This window comes from Salvelinus sp. IW2-2015, linkage group LG7 (genome assembly GCF_002910315.2).
Source record: "Salvelinus sp. IW2-2015 linkage group LG7, ASM291031v2, whole genome shotgun sequence".
NCBI classification, from domain to species: Eukaryota; Metazoa; Chordata; class Actinopteri; order Salmoniformes; family Salmonidae; genus Salvelinus; species Salvelinus sp. IW2-2015.
The window spans coordinates 8,876,687-8,891,220 of NC_036847.1; the positions used below are offsets into that span (position 1 = coordinate 8,876,687).

The window sequence follows — 14,534 nt, forward strand, 5'->3', positions numbered from 1 at the left end:
AGTCTTTAATTGATTCAAATTAGGCGTTTGATTGACAGTGACAGGAACTGGGCAAGGACAAGCCAGGCGCAGATGACAGCGATTAGCGTGTAACCAAACAAGCTGTCATTTTACCACAACACGTTTAGCTATGGGAAACACTGGCCATATGGCTCCTTTAACCCTCAGTGATCTGCAACACACTTCCTACCACACACTGTGACATGGGCCGTGGCCGGAATCTGTCTTGCCTACTACGTACTAAAACTACATACTGTGGACTAATTACTACATATTATTTAGTACGTACTCTTTAGTAAAAATGTATGCAGTAAGCAACAAATATTAACATTCTAGGCTCACCCATACCGAGAATACCCATATGTTTTTATTATGTAAATGAGCTACCACTAAAACCATATCAGTGTGATACTGTAGCCTTGTCAATATTCATCCTTTGCTTTGGTTTGCCATGTTTTTCTTATTTTTAATGTGGACATTTCTCACCTGCACTGCTAACTGCTCTGTATGTGTGTGCCTTGGCTTAGTAGAGTGAAGCCGTGGCATAGGAGAAACCCGTCAGCGCTTCCTAACCACTCCAAAGTGTTACAAGGCCCCTCACTAACCAAAGGTTAATGCTTTCTATGGGGCTCACATCGCAGAGAAGGTGTAGCAGCAATCCGCTCTCCCTCTCCGGGTAATATGACAGAGATGGAACCGGGATAGATTCAGGAACGCCAGGAACAAGGTAAGCTTTCCTCTATTGCACCCCTCTCCACTTCTCCGTCCTCTTTTGCTCCCTCCCCGCCTCTCGCCTCTCCACTCCGCCGCCTCCACCAAATTAAACGGCAGCCTTTAATGATTTCGCCAGAGTGGTTTTATTTCCCCGACCAGCCCGCGAGAGTCGGTGCTGCTACCGGATGGTGGGAAGTGGGAACTCACTGAGGCGAGGGAGGAAGCGAGAGAGGGGGGAGGGGGGAGTTTTGTTTGCTAAAAACAGCGGGGAGTTGGCCCAGTGAAGAATGTCAGGTCAAATTGTTCTTGACAGTGCTAATATTGGAACCTCATAGCCCATAATTACATGCAAATAAATTGTGAAATGGCTCTCAGCTGGAGACCGAGTGGGAGAGGGCTGCTGTTAGCACAAGCCAGCTGGTGACCGCAGTGCAGAGAGAGAGCGAGAGAGAGAATCAATTTCAAATAATTGAAAAAATAGGTTACTTTCCGTGTCTGAAGTTTTATATAGGTTTCTTCAAAGAGGAGCAATGGAAAGGCTGTTCATCAATGTTGAAAAGTCAGCCTACGGTACAGTAACATTGGACCAAAACCAACATGGTCTGATTGACCGGAGTGACAGTCGCACCTTTTGCTATGCTAAGGTTTATCAATAACTTACTAGCCTGGTTAAACCAGACTAAACGCTACACTCACCATCCAGGCTAATCAATCACGGCTTCCCCACCTGTCAGAGTGGTATCTGTGACCAACAGGAAGCACATGCACCCTGCTGATCTTTCACCTCTGGGTGTCTGGTGCAGGTTCACATCAGTGGCCAGAGCCCCCCTACAGTCCAGACTCAATGACCTTCCAACCTTTTGACCTTTGAACTTTGACCGGATGCTGAACTTTGACCGGACAGTTCCACCTTGTGAAAGGCTGAGGCCCAACGAGTCACAAAAAAGACCCACAGAGATTATGGCACAATAATCTCCGATCTGTACCCATAGTTCTTTTGTGAAATTGTTTCTGATTGAAATTGAACCCTGTTACTGGTCAATGGGACAATTGAGGTAGTGTTGTTGTCCTACAGTAGCAGGAAGACTATAGGGGAAAAGGGTGATTTAGATTGAGAAAACCACTCTCCAAGGCTGTTAGTGTATGCTGTAGCTTGCCTGCATCCCTAAGATAGGGTTATGTTTCCATTCATATATTCCATTCTATATGATAGCCATTGTGTACTTACTGTCTGTGGTTTAGATAAAAGGCTGTGAAAATTGCTGTTAAAATGAACTCAGAACCTCTATAATGAAGTCTCTTATGGAAATAATGGAAATGTACAGTATATACAATGAGTATACCTTCCTAATATGTCTATGTCGTGGAAAAAGATGGTGTTCTTAAGGTTTTGTATACTCAGTGTATATACTATATATATATATGCCTATATGATCAGTATTTAAGATCCTGTTAATGCCAAGCCCATAGAGTGTAATAAAGAAACACAGCTACTGATCTAACAGGCCTTTGCAACTGCGTGGGTCCCACAGTGTGCTTTTCGGTCTCCACCACTCCACTTAAATCCTCATCTTCTAGGACTTACTGAAATTCATATTGGCTGCCTCTGCAAGATAAATGTAAATCGCATTCCGTTATATTTGCTATTTATCAGGATGCAACAGCATCCTCAATTTCAGCAGGAAAAATATCTCTCACCCGCACACAAACAACCTTGCATTTAAATAGCATTTTTATTGTCCTCCCTAGCCATTCACCTATGAGAGGGGGAATAATGTTGCCTCTCTGGGGAGAGTGAGGGCACAGAGAGAGAGAGAGAGAGAGAGAGAGAGAGAGAGAGAGAGAGAGAGAGAGGGGATAGGTATAGAGGGAGAGAGATGCAAATTAGAAAGAAGGAGAGGAAGACAGAGGTGATGTCAGACCTAAAGGGAGAGAGATAGAGTGAATTGGAGAGAATGTGAAAAAAGTGGGAGAGAGATGTCCAATGGTCAACAGAGAAATCTAAATAAATAATATAATAGTATCTTGAGGTCAGGAATACAAAGAATAGATTTGACAAGGTCCAATAATACCAAGTACCATTTGACAACAGAAAGCCAATCAAAGTAAATGAACGAGCAACCAAGTTAACCAATGACTCCTTATAATATCAAATTTCACATGATGCATCTCACCATGTTGTAGGCCTATCTGTATTCTCAGTAATCACAAGGACATCCTATCATTTTGATAACCATTCACCTGCCATAACCCCTATGTCTGGTTTCTCAAATTCCCATTGTTCAGTACAGTACTGTATCGTATTCTGAATTATTATACCTCCAGATGGTTTCGGCTAGCGATAGCCCTACCTAACCACCAGGAGGCTCTGCGTGAGATAACTCAAACACCTTTTAAGGGGCTTAAGGGCTATTGAGTCCATTCTTCCAATGGAGCACCACAGAGAAAGAGAAGAGGAGGAAGGAGGAGTGCTTTCCACTCATCCGAACCACTGAAACTCTACTACCTACAATTACTATTACCAGACCAGGAAGACTCGTATTTTCTTATTTCCACGCTTCCAGCGCTGGGAGAAGAAGAAGAAGAAGAAGAAGAAGAAGAAGAAGAAGAAGAAGAAAATAGCAAGAAGAAGAAGAAGAAAACAGCAAGAAGAAGAAGAAGAAATAGCAAGAAGAAGAAGAAAATAGCAAGAAGAAGAAAATAGCAAGAAGAAGAAGAAGAAAATAGCAAGAAGAAGAAGAAGAAGAAAATAGCAAGAAGAAGAAGAAGAAGAAAATAGCAAGAAGAAGAAGAAGAAGAAAATAGCAAGAAGAAAAAGAAGAAGAAGAAGAAGAAGAAAATCGCTAGAAGAAGAAGAAGAAACAAAATGAATAAATAAGTAAATGTATGCTAAAAAAACATTCCGCCAGTGGATATGATTTAAATTCGCCTGATTTTCTTGGCAGGTCTCATCTTTTTCTCTTCTAAAGCTTCTTACTTTTTTTTTGATTCTTGCCAAATTGAAACAGCATCTGTATTTAGGATGAGTTCTAATTAACAAGTATGTACCCCCTTCTCCCCTTCCCCCCGCTTTCCCTCTCTCTAAGTATGGAAGTGATGTAAATATATGCATTCATCCTTTTTGATATGTTGACACCGGAGCTTGCCAGCTGACACGGTGCCCAGTGAAGGAGCTTAATACCCCCAAGTTTTCATAATGTAGGAGACTAAGGAGGCACAAGTCTCTCTCTCTCTCTCTATATATATATATATATATATGTGTGTGTGTGTATATATATATATATATATATATATATTTCTCTCTCATTGACATTCAGGTGCACAGTGTCTTGTCAAAAGCAAGAGGGGGCTGGGAGAGGGAGAGAGAGAGGGAGCCAAAAACATCTCCCCTGGTAAATGTTTTTTTTTTGGCAACTCCTGTGCAGGCTTCTTAAATATTCATCCCCTTTTTAAAAAGTGGCTGCTGTGCTAATGGAAGTGCTGTGGTGAGGGGAGAGGGAGTGAGAGAGAGAGGGAGAAAGAGAGAGAAAGAGAGAGAGAACAGGAGGGAGGGAAAGAGGGAGAGGAGAGGGCCCCCTCCCCTTATCTCGGGCAGACAGTTGTCAGGAATCACTAGTGAGGCCTGAGTTAGCGCGCGCGGCGCAGGCAGGCAGGCCTGGGGATATGGATCAAAGGGAGAGCCGGGGAGCGCTACAGTGGCTCTGATCCCCTAGTGCTGAAACCCCAGCCTTATTCGCTCACATACACACACCCAAACGCACACACCCAAACACACACTCCCCGACATCAAATGCTAGCCAGAGCTCTTCCGCCATTCCAAAACACAAATCTTCCTCCACCACCACAGCAATTGAAATTAAGAAGGAAAAACCTTGACTTTTTTCTCAGTATTTTTGTGTGTGTGCTTTTGTTGACTTTTATGATGAATTTATGGGTTTAGTTGGGGTTTGTTTGTGGGTAATTGTTTGTTTATCTGTGACGGGTCAACAAGTTGTGTGTCCTGACAGCGAGGGATTAGGGGACCAACATTGTGCCTGTCATCTGACATTTCATATAGAAAACAGTCTGACAATGGGGTGACCGAAAATAGCCAAATAGATTTTTAAAAACGTGGTTCAATAAGATCAGCTTTATTTCATCAAGAATCCAAGGCTCTAACAGAATGACTGGGAGCCAGGCTGCATACATATCAAATGCACTTTCCCATCACAAGGCTAGCATTTTCATATTGTAATTTTCTCCCTCAATAATACTTGGAATTGGCTGCATTCTACTGCTAGTTTCCTACATGAAAGTCAGTAATTCTTTCGCATTCAATTTGAAAGGGGGGGGGCACAAAACGTCTTGTGTGTGCATCAGATGCCAAAAGCAATATCCACTATCCAAATTGAATTATTGCCTGTCAGAGGGCATGGACATTATGCTATTTTCGAGCTCATTATTTGGAAACACACCCGACATTGTTATCTCATGTAAATGATTGGAAACATGACGGAGGGGTCAAGATGGTTGATCTCACAATGAAAACGGTAATGCAGTGATATCATGAAGTGCATTTAAAAAAAAATGTATTTCTCATGCTATTCATTTCAACGCCCCCTTTGCTCAGAATGAGAGTGCATGTTGTCATGTCATCAAAAACAAAGACAAATTATTCAATTTCAAGTAAGTTTTATACAACTATTTTGTTGTTTATGGGCTTTCTAGAGGTTAAATCCCAGTGCTCATACTTGATTTTTAAAAATGCAACAAATCATGGTGAGAAACCTGTCTTATAAGCCTTCCCTTATTACCCTGAGCTCAGACTGGACAGGCTCATGTATAAGATGATAGGCTTTCTAACACCTACTGAGATATGGAGAATTAGAGACACATGTTCAAGACTGGAAAATTACTCCCTACCTCTGACTGGTAGGGACAAAAGGGGCTTAATGGAACTAGTCTAAGTCTTAGCCATGCCAGCCATCAGTTTTACCAGGACAAAGCTAGATATAACTACAATAGAGGGTGGGGGGAGAGAGAGGGAGATTACATTTTAAATAAATAACAAACAATTTGAGGTTGGTATAAGAGCGGTAATTGATGGCAGCCTCCTGTAACATTCAATGGATGGCAGCCTCCAGTAACATTCAATGGATGGCAGCCTCCAGTAACGTTCAATGGATGGCAGCCTCCAGTAACATTCAATGGTTGGCAGCTTCCAGTGACGTTCAATGGATGACAGCCTCCAGTAAAATTCAATGGATGGCAGTCTCCAGCAACATTCAATGGATGGCAGCCCCAGTGACATTCAATGGATGGCAGCCTCAGTAACGTTCAATGAGGCAGCCCCAGTAATGTCAATGGATGGCAGCCTCCAGTAACATTTCAATGGATGGCAGCCTCCAGTAACATTCAATGAATGCAGACTGCCAGTGACGTTCAATGGATGGCAGCCTCCAGTAACGTTCAATGGATGGCAGCCTCCAGTAACATTCAATGGATGGCAGCCTCCAGTAACGTTCAATGAATGGCAGCGTCCAGGAACATTCAATGGACACCAAACAAGACAACACCCACAGAGAACAAATGTGTTCTGGACGCTGGCACAACTCTGGCACAATGCTACTAGAACATATTCACTTCTTATCTTCAGTTTGAACTATTTCATCTTGACTAGTAATGACTTGGTCTTGGTCATCTGTCTGAGGTACGCAGTATGCAGATTGCTATTGTCTATAACAGGTTCTATCGGAATCGGGGAATTAAATAAGCAATAGAATGTGGTTGGAACAGGTTTTTCATGTAGTGCACAAAAGGGAGGGAAAAGAAGGTGCAGCTGGCTTGTGTTTACATCTACAGTACAGTACTTGGCAATTCTAAGTGCTGCTTACTGTTGTTGACAACATAAATGCACTTTATTTAAAGTGTATTTAGAATCGCTACACACTTTACATTAAAACAATAATAAAATAACATAGAAAGCTAAAAAATGAAAACGGCAGCTACAAAGGTGAGGTTTTAAAAGTTATTTAACAACCTCAATAGTATCCATGTGTACACTAACACCAACCCACTAAAAGAAAGTTGTGTGGGACAGTATGGAATATGTGCAAATACCAGTATCACTTCAAGACAAAATGCTTGTCCTGGTACAAAAATTGGGGGAATAAATATTTTGTGGGGCTGATGTTAGTTGCATAAACCACAGTTGGATCAAAGTAAAGCGCTTTCCATTGCAAGCTTTGTCAAACCAATTACAACCAACAAGACACAAACTCCCTAAAACATCTTAGTCTTGTAACGAGGAAAGGAAATGTACAAACAACCACTTTGGAACAGAAATGTTCCTTTGGGAAAGAAGAAGTTGTAAAGGCTGGATTGACTGAGGAATGCTCCTCTGCTCACATCCCCAATAACACACAACAACAAACTACAACAAAAGCATGGGGGAATAAAATAATGTTATTTACACACACACACACACACTCTCACGTGCATTTCCATATATATTCCCGTGCTTTGGCACTGTATGGGCTAATCATACTGGGGAAAGCTGCATCTCCTCCCATATGTTCCTGCCTGCTGTAAAGGAAATATTCTCTCTGCTGTGCGCATATAGAACGCTTTATTAAAGGCATACAGAAGGATTGGGGAAATAGTAGCCCACACTGAGGACAGACAAAAATACTCCACAGAGAGAAAGAGAGAGATGGGAAAAGCAGAACATTTTAGGGAGAGAGTGAGGGAGATTTAAAAGAAAGAGAAGAAGAGGAGGAATTTCGATTTAGAAGAAAAAAGAGGGGGGCAGCTTCTTCAGCATATGCTATGAGCCTTCCCTGCAGAAAAGGGGGGAGACGGGGAAGGAGAGAAGGGGAGGAGAGGATAGTATTTGTGTCTGCAGGGGCACGGCCAGGGGTTGCTTGCACAGAGCGCAATGTGGTGGTCTGGAGGGCTGAACTGTGATAGTCCTGCTGTCAGGGAGGACATTAATTTCTCCCACAATGAAAGGTTGATGGGATTGCCACATGTCACATGTGGACCTGGGCGAAGGGGTAAGAGAGAGAGAAAGACAGCGAGAAAGAGAGAGAGATAGAGAGAGGGGAGTTGAGAAGAGCTAGATAGAGCTGCTAAGACTGGAGAAATGTCAAACTATTTTACACACACACACACACACCTTTACAATAGCACCCATGTAGAGCAACGTATTAGAATGGATGGGTTGTGATTGTGAATCGCTGACCCACCTGCTTTAACAACTCATTTCTCTGTTGCTGACAACTCCCATTGTTACGGATTTCATGTCATTTTCTGAGGTGCTGTGAATTAACATCACGTGATTGAAATGCTTCTGTCACTTCAAATGCAAATGAAACACGTCTTCTTAAATTCTTAGAGTAATGTTATTCGAAATTAATTTACAAAATACTAGAGTTCAGTTATTTCCTATTAGAATAAAATTGAATAAAAAAAATCACTTTCAAATGCCTTTGCTAATACATAAACGCATACGTATGCAAAATCAAAGTAAAGGCCTCTCTTAATAGAAAAATCTCTTCTTGCCCATACAGTAGGCTTGGGAACTATAGCGTCGTAATCCCTAATGTAAAACAGGGAAGTCTTGTTATTTTATCTGTTCTACCGGCGAACAAGCAAGGGAGAGAGGGAGTCACGTTAATAATCATAAGGAAAAGCCAACCCATGTCCCTGATATTTATGCAGGTTTGCAGCGCTAAGCATTAGCCTCCCAAAGCCCCACCACTACGATTAACAATCAGAAAACGCTGAGGAACGTGCCTGTTATCCCCCAACTCTCCAGTACAAGAGAAAATCTCTTTTTTGTCACCCAAATCCTTCATTCTTTCTTCTCTTCTCCGCCGAAAAAAAGAGAGGAAGTATTACCAGTTTTCTCAATCTGCTTTGAGAAATATTTCAAGGGGGGGGGGGGGCTCGCAATAAAATATGTGTGAATGCGGGGGTAATTGCGGACAAATGTGGCATTGAATTAAATTTGAGACTCTTTAAACACCATTTCAATCTTATTTTCTGCTTGTTAGTCAGATCTTGTTGCTCCGGGTGGGCTGGACTGCCCAGTTTTGTTGAGTAATTGCATATCATTTCCTCCTCACCAGTGGTTTGCATCAACATCCGTCCTATTCTCTATTCTGTGGCCGTTAAAAATCAAACCCGATCAGAAATTCTAATTTTCAATGGTTATTGTTCAAGATGCCGTGAGAGGATAAAGTGGACAATTCCTATTTGCATGCCACACGGACGCACACACATACACACAAGCACGCACGCACACACAACAATAGCATTGCGGACGATAGAGGGGAAAGGAAACATTAAAGGCCTCTGACACCAATTGATTACAGCGGTGTAACATTCCCTTATCGAGTCCACTGTCCTCTAATAAGAGATGACCAAGAAAAGAAAGACTCTTATGTAAAAACCCGATGGACCTCCCACAGAAGAGGCAGAGCAGGCTTGTTAACATCAAGTTATCACTTAGAATCTGAGGAAGAAGCTCTATATCATTAAAATGATATACCTGTCTCATAGAATAATGCCTTAACGTTCAATGATGAATTCATCTCTATTTTCGGAGTGAAAAATACGTAATGCCTAGGTCATTTACCATGCCACCATTCATCTATGGAAGTTTGTCTTGGGTAGCTAAGCCTTATTTTTTTTAATCAGTTACAATGCATTAGGACAGAGCGCTTTGACAGAGATGTCTGTTAATTCCGAAAATGATGTCGGTAGACACAGCTCGACAATTGCGTGAAAAGACTCATTAGTTGAATGTGATTACGTCTTTTCTTTTCTAGGATATCTTCGTATTAGTTGTTTCCCTGTAGTGCCTACTGAGTCGAGCGAAGGATTTGTCGAACATGGTTGTAGGTTTCAAGTTCAAACTCTAATTCATTTAGAATCCACGTGTCAAACAATCGTCCTCATTTGATTTGAGGCTCAGGGATGTGGGATGAAATTAATTGTCAAACATTATCATCCAAAATCCCCCTGTAGCAAGAGGATATTGGTATCTTCTGTACTTGACACATTTACAGTCAAAGCCACGAGAGACCCTCTTAATCAGAGACAAGCCACTGGGCGTTACTCTATCAAAAGCAGACACTGGGTTTCCGAGGTACGACAAAAACACAACTCTTCTCCTAGTTGCGAGAATGCATGTTTTGGACTTATGCAATCAACAATCATAGCATTTGTCAGAGATCCTAATAAACAATAACAATAAACAGTTGGACAAGAAAAAACCTATCAATCGAGATTCGCTTTCTGGCACTGTAGCAAGATTTCTTTACAGCACAAGATTTAGATTTGAATTGAATGGGACGTGGAAAAGTATACTCTCTTCAGAGTGTTTTCTTTATAGGTTGCAGGTACATTTCTTAGTACGGAAGAATTGTCCTCACACACCAACGTGACTTGTACACACATGACTTGTACACACACCCACACACACCCTCAGAGCAGTGGAATAATACCTCCACACAAATACACAGATCCACACACCCTGACATGCCACCATTTGAACCCCAGGACCTACCTGTGGGGAGAGGCCGTTGCTGACGGGGTTCATGTGGTTACTGGGTGCCGAGGGGCTCATGAAGGAGTCGGAGTAGCTGGAGAAGCCATGACGGTTGGACGACAGGCCATAGGCCGAGCCGCCGTCCCCGCCCGACAGCCCTCCCTGGTGCATGGTGGACGGTGGTAATGGCTGAGGGCGGTGAACCGTGCCACTAACGTCTGGGGTTTATAAAGAAGGAGGACCAGGGAGAAATCACATTTAAGGTCATAGGTGATGATCACATACACAGCACCATAGGAATGCAATATCATCTTAGCGCTACTGGGTGTTTTGTAACAGGTCGAATCAAGTACGTGACTCAGATGTCATCTATGCGCCACGAGTCCGCGTTAGCCCACTGACCTAAATCCTAGGCATTAGCTCAAGGAGCTACAGTAACATTCGCCTTCAGGTCTCAGACAAGGTTAAAATACATTAGCATTAGATCACACTAGCACTACGTGGCTAACCAACTTTGATAATGGTACCTCAACACTACATGTTAGGACCATGTGTTCGCAGGTGGTGGTAGAGATGTCTATACCTTGTGATAGTGTGGTTGTGGGGTAGCCGGAATCTTGGAGCTGGTAGGTGGGTAGCGTGGGCATGCCGCTGCCTGGGAATCCGCCCGGCAACAGGTGATTGAACGCCGCCAGCTGATTGGCTCCCGCTTGCTTACGCCACCTGGCCCGTCGGTTGCTGAACCACACCTAGAGAGAAAGAGGATTTTCATGAATGAATGAGAGACTGCACGGCAGGAAGGAGGAAAAGAAAAAGAAAAAAATAGAAAACAAAGACTTGAAAGGGAGGGAGGCAGACCAAGGCAAAGAACCTGCAATTAACTGTTTAACTGTTCATTCAAACTGGTTGACCCAGTGTTATTTTGGGGGTGATAATCGCTATCGCGTCAATCAAACACATTTAAATCTTAATTAACACCATCAGTGTGAGGGCCCCACACACCATGGGCAAAATTACTGCAAAAAAAAACTCCTTCACTAGTTTCACATGTGCTGGTGTTGGAATACATCAAATAAAAAAATAATGGAACGGCTGGGTTGAAAGGCTGATTCACACCGTGTGCGTCCCAAATTAAATCAATTTTCCCTATAGGGCACTACCTTTGAACAGAAATCTATGGGCCCTGGTCAAAGTAGTGCACTACCTTTAAACAGAGATCTATGGGCTCTGGTCAAAGTAGTGCACTACTTTCTGCACTACTTTTTACACAGAGATCTGTGGACACTAAAGGGAAAAAGGTGCCATTTGGGACAAAATGAGATGAATTTGATGTGAAAATAGGAAATAGGTTTGGGCTTAAGGTTTTGCCGGCATTATACACTGAGTGTACAAAACATTAAGAACTCTCTTTCCATGACATAGACTGACCAGGTAAATCCAGGTGAAATCTATGATCCCTTATTGATGTAACTTGTTAAATCCACTTCAATCAGTGTAGATGAAGGGGAGGAGACAGGTTAAAGAAGGATTTTTAAGCCTTGAGACAATTAAGACATGGATTGTGTATGTGTGCCATTCAGAGGGTGTATGGGCAAGACAAAAGATTTAAGTGCCTTTGAATGGGGTATGGTAGTAGGTGCCAGGTGCACCGGTTTGTGTCAAGAACTGCAACGCTGCTGGGTTTTTCACCCTGCACAGTTTCCCGTGTGTATCAAGAATGRTCCWCCACCCAAAGGACATCCAATCAACTTGACGCAACTGTGGGAAACATTGGAGTCAGCATTGAAGTCAATATGGGCTAKCATCCCTGTGGAACGCTTTCGAGTCCATGCCTGACGAATTGAGGCTGTTCTGAGGKTAAAAGGGGGAGGTGCAACTCAGTATTAGGAAGGTGTTCCTGTCTTTGAGCACCTAGTCAACGCTGTCTCAAACTGCAGCCATCAAGACAAACACAGGTCAGACACTCAAGGCGAACATGAATCTTGTAATGCATCTAAAATGGGCAGTAAGGGATCTTTCCCCTCCCTAACCCACCTATGTGTGTTTAAATAACCAGTTAAAGGCTCCAGTTTGCTACAGGAGGAAAATAATCCTGCACCAACAGGAAATGTGAATTATTATGTGGATTATAATTCATTGACATTTTTATAGGGCTTGATCCATTTTTTGTAAGTGGAAATTAGAAACTTCAGGAGCCTTTTTAAACCTCAAATACACTACAAGTTTTAAATGTCGTGCATTGCGGGAAAGTTATCCTGCAACAGGGTGATCAACTTAAGATCCTAAATCTGTATGTATGTTTCTACATATGCAGTAAGAGACTGTAGGCCTGCGTCATTGATCTATGGCTCTTGGGGCCGATTCATCAGCACTTAATACACTGTCTGTGCAGTTAATCTCCTGTTGTCTCCCAAATGGGCCCGGCCCATTGAGAGGGCCGCTGAAAGAAGGATACAATAGAGGCTTGGCTTGAATGGGCCACAAAGACGCCTTTTTAAACAGGCTCTCTCTCAGCCCCAGCAACGCTACCTTTCAGCTGGCTCGCATGGATCAACGGATGGATGGCCTAGAACAGGGATGCACATTTGTGCTCCACTGCTCACACACACACACACACGCGTCCATATGGCTTGGCCAGATCAGGTACGAAACACAGATGCTTCTCTTGCGTGATTGCTGAATAACATTAATGTGAGAGAATCTTAACTTCAGAGAAGTGTGTCAAACTCTACATTTACACACCATTCTCCCATAGACATCAATGAATGACTTATTCTCGACAAAAAGTTTCATCTTAATTTAACCCTACAGTACATGCAAAAGTGATAGGCCCAAACTGATATTCCAGGTGCTAACACCCCCCCCCCCCCGCTTCAGGCTCAGCAGGACTTCGGCCTCACCCACTCCCCCAGCTATAGCTCCCTCAGCCCCCAGCCCTCCTGTCCCTCTTGTATTGTCAGCCTCCCTCTCCACTCCCATAGGCCCAGATTAAGCAGATTGGTAAATGAAAGAGCAGTGCGTGGCTATAGGCACAAATTACCCATCTTTCAACTCCACAGGACACTAATTGCCGGGTCTTAATTAAACGTGGCAAATAAAAGAGAGAAACCTTGTACAAGTAYGGGCCTACACGCAGATGGATAGCCTACACACCACACCCGAACACGCACGATTAGGCACAGACACACACACACACACGTGCTCACACTTATGCGCACACACACACACAATATGAGAATAAAAGTGAGTGAAAGTACACACACACACCACCTATACTTTGCCCCGGGCTACCCACTTTCTTCCTCTCCTCATCGACTACATTTGCAGTTTTACATTTGTGCAAATGAAAAACATGCCTTTCAAGTGTAGAATATCATTTGGAGTTCTATTTTCGAAAGGGTAGACTCTAATAATTACACGAGGCAGTGTTTGCCCTAGGTGCTAAGAGTGAGAGGAGTGGGCTAAGACACTTTCAATTCACAAACTTAGCAGCCTTTTCTCTGCTTCACTTCAGAATCATCACCAATGGTGAACAAACGATGTACAAAAGATTCATGACAACTGAATCTCATACATACAACTGCGTAAGATATTCATGACAGGTTTAACGTCCACTCCTTATGAATAAAATCATTACTGAAAGCCCATTGCATTTAACATACCAGTCACATTGTAGGTTTTATTTTGATTTTTCACTGTGTGTGTTTACAGTAAGTCTGCTCTGTGTGAGTGCGGCTGCAGGGCTCAGTGGATTTCCTAAGAGGCTTGCTCTGAGCACCACCAAGGACTTGATACTCTGCTCTGGAATCTGACTGCAATTCAACCTTGAAGGCTTCTTCTCGTCCTCTCTCTTCTCTCTCTCTTCCTCTCTCTTCTCTCTCTCGCTCTCTCTCTCTCTCTCTCGTCTCTCTCTCTCTCTCTCTCCGTCTCTCTCTCTCTCTCTCTCTCTCTCTCTCTCTCTCTCTCTCTCTCTCTCTCTCTTCTCTCTCTCTCTCTACTCTCTCTCTCTCTCTCTCTCTCTCTCTCTCTCTCCTCTCTCTCTCTCTCTCTCTCTCCTCTCTCTCTCTCTCTCTCTCTCTCTCTCTCTCTTCTTCTCTCTCTCTCTCTCTCACCTTCTCTCTCTCCCTCTCTCTCTCTCTCTCTCTCTCTCTCTCTCTCTCTCTCTGTCCTACTCCCCCAGCTCCTCCCCTAAATAAGACTGTAGTAAATTACTAGCGTAGCTCACAACAGAGCTAAAAACCATTCTGTTCTATTTTTGTGTGTGTGTGTGTATGTATACCTGCCT

At 43.0% G+C, this 14,534-nt stretch overlaps 1 protein-coding gene across 2 annotated transcripts in view; it reads right to left on the bottom strand.

Moving 5' to 3' along the window:
• LOC111966337 (paired box protein Pax-7) overlaps positions 1-14,534 on the bottom strand; it is a 64,451-nt gene that overhangs the window by 13,391 nt on the left and 36,526 nt on the right. For both annotated transcript variants that reach the window (XM_023990893.3, XM_023990892.3), the window contains exons 7-8: positions 10,833-10,998; positions 10,268-10,467 (exon numbers count right to left, since the gene is read on the bottom strand). In XM_023990893.3, coding sequence (XP_023846661.1) covers positions 10,268-10,467; positions 10,833-10,998 — 366 coding nt within the window. The remainder of the gene's footprint in view (positions 1-10,267; positions 10,468-10,832; positions 10,999-14,534) is intronic.